Source organism: Protobothrops mucrosquamatus, unplaced genomic scaffold (assembly GCF_001527695.2).
Source record: "Protobothrops mucrosquamatus isolate PMUCROS unplaced genomic scaffold, P.Mucros_1.0 scaffold5254, whole genome shotgun sequence".
Taxonomy (NCBI): domain Eukaryota; kingdom Metazoa; phylum Chordata; class Lepidosauria; order Squamata; family Viperidae; genus Protobothrops; species Protobothrops mucrosquamatus.
The window spans coordinates 14,687-21,022 of record NW_015391121.1 but is presented as its reverse complement, the minus strand read 5'-3'; the positions used below and the strand labels follow the sequence as shown (position 1 = coordinate 21,022).

Sequence of the window (6,336 nt, the reverse complement as noted above, 5' to 3'; positions counted from 1 at the left end):
CCTCATTTTTGACACTAGGGGGCAATGTTGTAATATAAAATCCCACTGTGGATGCATGTGGTGGGGTGAGAGATAGTTACCCATTAGCACCCAAAGGAAACACTTTAGACATCAGAATTAGTCCAAACCCTGAAACAAGTGGGCAATTTCCTTTGGAAAAAGAAATTTTATAATTAAATATTACAAAGGAAACCCAGACTCATAAACCTGGCATCACAGATGTAGAAGAACACAGGAAGGATGGGGTACACCTCAGGAAAAGAACCATTTAAGGGATAAGCCAAACCAAATTTAAAAGACCAAAGAAAAGGTTTTTTTTTCCCCTGTGTCTCATACTTCCTTCCCCGCCTTGAGCAATTCTGGGAAAACTGCCAAACTAAAAGAAACATTCTGAGGACAGGAAAACCGCAGACACGCGTCTTAGAAAAGAATTAAACCCATCAACCTCACTAGGTAGAACTTTTGTAACACTAACAAGACAGATATAAACCATATAGAGAAACACATTTGCATGAACAAAGAAATACTTCCCAAGGACAATATTAATCGCTACCCATCCAAACAGACACAAACTAGATGGAATTAAATGAACAATTTTGTTTTCAAAAGCCAAATCATAATCTCAATAACTTGAGGGGTATAAGAACAGGACCCCTCACCTTGGGAAACTACTACCTAGTCCAGAAACCATCCCTGTACCATTACTCCATCTGGTTTCTGTAAATAAACCTACTTTCTGGCAGCTTGCTTCATTCTGTGTCATTTCTTCCGCCTGAGCCGAAGGTCTGCTTCCCAGCTGGAGGCCCAAATCACGGAAAATCTTCCTACAATTCATAAAACAAATGCCATTAGATATTGTCTCATTCTGGAGGACTGATAATTATTATTTTTTAAAAAAATATTTTTGTATTATTCACTGAAAGGTTCTCAAGAAAATTTCACATCTCAGTGGGCTACAGTCTTCACAGTGAGACTGATATATATATATAAAATGGTGGATTGTTGGTTTTGGTCACCAGAGAAACTGTCTAGGTATTTCAAATCTTTGTTGGAAATAAAAACAAAATGAAGGGATTATATTATCATATTCAGTGAACATGTAAAACTGTTTTGGGGACCGGATATTTTTATTTTATTATTTTATTATAAAATCTAGAAGATTTTAAAGGATAAAGAATAATTGAAAGGAGAGACTTTTCTGTTTGTACTAATGGACAGCAAAAAAGAAAAGAAAAGAAAAGAGAAAGAAAATGAAACAAAAGAGAACAAAAGAAAAAAGAAAAGAAAAGAAGGAAGTCACATTACTCTTTAAAGCACCAGAGGAAAGGACAAGAAACAATGGTTGGAGAGAAGCAATTAATTTAGCAATTAAGGAGAAACTTCCTGACAGTGAGGACAATTAAACAGTAGAATAGCTTGCCTCTAGAAATCGTGGCACTCCATCACTGGGGATTTTTAAGAAGAGACTAGACAGTCACTTGTTCAAGATGGTATAGGTTCTCCTGCTTCAGCAGGGGGCTAGACTAGATGACCTCCAAGTTTTCAATTTCTTCTGAATCTCCTTCTATTCTATTCTATTCTATTCTATTCTATTCTATTCTATTCTATTCTATTCTATTCTATTCCATTCCATTCCACTCCACTCCACTCCACTCCACTCCACTCCACTCCACTGACTATTCTATTCTATTCTATTCTATTCTATTCTATTCTAACGAAAATTGAGAAAAATGCCTTCAAAATTCCAGTTTTACCTTCCCTGTTGGCAAGGTGATCTGACTTCTGAGAAAAAAAAAATGTATTTTTTTTCCTTTACTATCATGGCAGAAATCTGGAAATGAAACTTCAAAATAATCTTTCTAAATATCCAAACTGCCATTTACATATTGAGGAAACATCTGGACCCAAAGAATCTCCTCAGAGAATTGGTAAAATGTGTCCTCTCCTCAATTTTGATACTGGATGGCAATGTTGACACACAAAACCCCACGACCTATGGATGAGGGTGGGGTAGGGAATAAGTCAATTCTAAACAGATATTGTCTAATTTTGGAGGAGTGATAATTGGTTATTATTTCTGTAATTGTTCCCTGAAAATCTCTCAAGAAAATTCCACATCTCAGGAAGCTACAATCCTCCCTGTGAAGCAGTGAATTTTTATAAAAGGATGTGCATCATTTCTGGTTTTGTCATCAGAATAACTGTCAAGATAGTTCAAATCTTTGATGAAAATGAAAAAAAAAAATGAAAAGGGATGTTTTACCAGGTTTGGTGAACATGCAAAAAAGCTTTAAAAAATAACATTAGATATGTACACTAATCCAGAAAATTTTGAGGATAAAACTATAATTGAAAGCAGAGAGTTTTCTCTTTGGACTAATACATAACCAACTAGAAAAAAACTAATAAAACTTTGCTTTTATATATGATAACTGCAGGGAGACTATTACATGCTCACAAATGGTAAGACTCAACACCACCCACAATGCAGTGATAGAAAGTGAAGATGATAGAATCTTCACACTAAACTAAAATTCTGTGTTAGAAAATTCTTTATAAACTTTGCATGAAACAGAAAAAACATACAGTCATGATTTGCGGTTTTGATGATTAGAAAAAAATGGATAATAGAAAAACATGAGCTCTTTTTTGTAATTACAGTTAATATTATAAATGTGCTTTTATATGCTGCAGAAGAAATATCAAGATTCTTTTTTTCTGTTTCTTTTCAGTCTCATTCTGAACTCTAAAGTTTCCCTTCCTCCCTCCCTCCCTCCCTCCCTCCTTCCCTCCTTCCTTCCTTCCTTCCTTCCTTCCTTCCTTCCTTCCTTCCTTCCTTCCTTCCTTCCTTCTGCCCTCCCTCCCTCCTCCTCTCTCCATCCATCCATCCATCCATCCATCCATCCTTTCACAGATTGATTTATTTATTATATTATAGTCTACACTATGTGTTTCTGGTAACATTTTTAATTATTATTATTATTATTATTATTATTATTATTATTATTATTATTATTATTATTATTATTATTATTATTATTATTATTATTATTATTATTATTATTATTATTATTATTATTGTAACTGTTATTATTTCAATTTTTATGGCTGTCCATCTTGGCAAATCAACTCTGGACAAGTAACAGGCGATAAAAACACTGCACAAAGTAGCATCTAAAATAAAAAAAATAAATGATCTTGGTCTGCATTCAGCTCTTTTGGGTTTCTTCAAAAGGTCATTTTAAAGGGAAAAAATGTATGAAACCTTTCTTGACCTTAGATGTGCTGCTGTTTTCAAGTTTTCTAACATGCCTCTTTCAAATGTCCTTAGTTCAAGATTTGTTCTCTTGAATCGCTTTGGAGAAGTGGTAAAATTTTGCAAGTCTTTGTTTTTATTACTCTAATTTAAAGGTTGCTTTCACTTTTCTTAAAACGGAAAAGTTTTAAAGTTAAACCAAGACTGCAAGAAAACTACAAGGTGAATGCTCTGATGAGCTCTTTTATCTCAACCAATATGTAAATCGAGTCACAATTTCCCCTTTAAAGGAGCCAGTTGGTTTTCCTTTTAAGGCTACACCCACCAACACAAAATTGTGCATTTTCCTGAATTCTGTACTATCAATTTCTCTCAATTCATTACAGGGTGCAAATATGATTCTGTGGCTAAACATGGTGTCCCTACTAGCATTCCTCAGAGGTAATTGTTTCCTCTCTACGTATTCAGATTGTTTCCATTTTAATTCTTGTATACCAGAGAGTTTATTGATACACCTTTCTTTTTAGGTGTTCAATCTCAGGTCCAGTTGGTGGAGTCTGGAGGGGACGTGAGAAGACCTGGAGAGTCCCTCCGTCTCTCCTGCCAAGGTTCTGGATTCACCTTCAGCAGCTATTACATGGATTGGGTGAGACAGGCTCCAGGGAAAGGCCTGGAATGGGTTGCAAGGATAGGTACATCCTCCTCTCCAATACACTACTCAGACCAAGTCAAAGGACGTTTCACCATCTCCAGGGATGATTCCCGCAGCCAGCTGTATTTGCAAATGAACAATCTGAAACTGGAAGACACGGCAGTTTATTACTGTGCTAGAGACACAGTGAGAGGAAGTGAATCTGAGGCCAAGCAAGAACCTTCTTATCAGAGCAGCTGTTCAAATTGAGTTCCTTACAGAGAACTAAATTTGTGTAATTGGAGCAGCCAATAAATCTCCATGATGACAATTGGAAGTGCAGGACTGGTCTTGGAATAAGCAGTGTGGAACCTGGTTAGCAGTTTGGTAGGAAGAAAAAAAACAATCTATGGTCAGTATTTGAAACTGGGTACTTTAAAAAAAGTTAAAATTTATTTAAAGGTACAAATATGGACTCATGTCCCACAATTCATCCTTGATATATTTTGCAGTTCAGTCCTCTTTGATGCCCAGTATTAACAACTCTCCTTGGTTTAATTCATTTGTATATGTTGCTTCTTTTTCATTTCGCCTACATTAATATAATAATAATAATAGTAGTAAAGTTGGAAGGGACCTTGGAGGTCATCTAGTCCAACCCTCTGCTCAGGCATGAAACCCTATACCATGTCGGACAAATGGCTGTCCAGTCTCTTCTTAAAAACCTCCAGTGTTGGAGCATTCACTGCTTCTGGAGGCAGGTTGTTCCACTGGTTAATTGTTCTCACTGTCAGAAAGTTTCTCCTTAGTTCTAGGTTGCTTCTCTCCTTGCTTAGTTTCCACCCATTGCTTCTTGTCCTGCCTTCAGGCGCCTTGGAAAATAGCTTGACTCCCTCTTCTTCCCTTAATCCTGAAGGTCTGGCTGAGCCAAGGGAGGTAGACATTGGTCATTGAAAATCTCATCTCCAAGAAACTCTCTGGGACTGAACATTTTGGACAGTCTTCCTGCCTTGATAGCTTCAGCTACAACTTCATACCAGACAGAAGGGTGTCTTGACTTGGCCTACCTTCCACTAACAATTGGAAGTGAAAACAGGTAAAATCGCTCAAGCATCTTGCTTAACAGGGAAATAAAAGTGTATGTGTGTGTGTGGGGGAGAAAAATCTGACAGTTTCATCTTGTAGACTTTATAGTTTTGGATAAAAATCAGCCACAGAAAGTCCACATTGGAAAGCAAGATATACATTTATTCAAATGTAATCATTTCTATTGTCCTATGTGCTAATAGTTAAACGGGAAAGCTCAGGATAATCTTTCTAAATAGCTAAACAGCCATTCACAATTTTGAGGATACATCTGTACCAGAAAAAATGTTTCCCCTCGTCATTTTTCACACTGGGGGGCAATGTTGTCATACGAAACCCCATGGGTTATGCACACGGCTGGGGTCTGGTAGGGAATAAAACACGTTTCATTTATTTATTTATTTATTTTCCATTTTGGAGGCATGCTATTTTTTATGTATATTATTTCCATAATAGTTCAACCTAGAACTACAGAGAAACTTCCTGACAGTTAGAACAATTAACCAGTGGAACAACCTGCCTCCAGAAGCGGTGAATGCTCCAACACTGGAAGTTTTTAAGAAGAAACTGGACAGCCATTTGTCCAAAATGGTATAGGGTTTCCTGCCTGAGCAGGAGGTTGGACTAGATGACCTCCAAGGTCCCTTCCAACTTTATTATTATTATTATTATTATTATTATTATTATTATTATTATTATTATTATTATTATTATTATTATTATTATTATTATTATTATTGTTGTTGTTGTTGTTGTTGTTGTTTTTATTATTATTATTATTATTATTATTATTATTATTATTATTATTATTATTATTATTATTATTATTATTATTATTATTATTATTACTGTCCTAACCATGCAGTTGAGCAAAATGATTGATCTGGTGTTTGTCACCAGCAAAGCTCTAGAATGTATAAAGGAACAGCAGGAAGGGAATATTTATAAAGTTTGATGGACATGCAAAAAAAAAATGTTGTATACAAATACATGGACCTATTCCTATGATGTTAAATGTTAAAATTGAATTGAAGTCAGAGAGTTTTATTTTGGGACAAATGGAAAGGCAGCTAGAAAACGGTCTTTGTTTTTACATATGACATCTACAGGTAGACTATTATATGCTCAGAATGGAAACTATGCTCAGATGGAAACTAATGAAGGAGAGTGTTGTGTTCTTTTGTATTCCCCCCCCTTAATCCCCTATGCGCATCCTGATCACCCATTAAGGGTGATTGCCCTTCTCCATTGATCACCCATTAAGGGTGATTGCCCTTCTCCATCTGCATACAGTTTCATGCCCGTTGCTGGTTGGCTAACTAGCAACGGGGTCTTACCAGCCAATGGAATTGTGTGATTACAA

At 35.9% G+C, this 6,336-nt stretch overlaps 1 protein-coding gene across 1 annotated transcript in view; it reads left to right on the top strand.

Annotated features, from left to right (window-relative positions):
• LOC107299668 overlaps positions 1–4,157 on the top strand; it is a 6,535-nt gene extending 2,378 nt beyond the window's left edge. The window contains exons 3-4 of the mRNA XM_029286828.1: positions 3,571–3,697; positions 3,784–4,157. Of these exons, the coding sequence (XP_029142661.1) occupies positions 3,571–3,697; positions 3,784–4,157 (501 nt within the window). The remainder of the gene's footprint in view (positions 1–3,570; positions 3,698–3,783) is intronic.
• Positions 4,158–6,336: the final 2,179 nt, after the last annotated feature.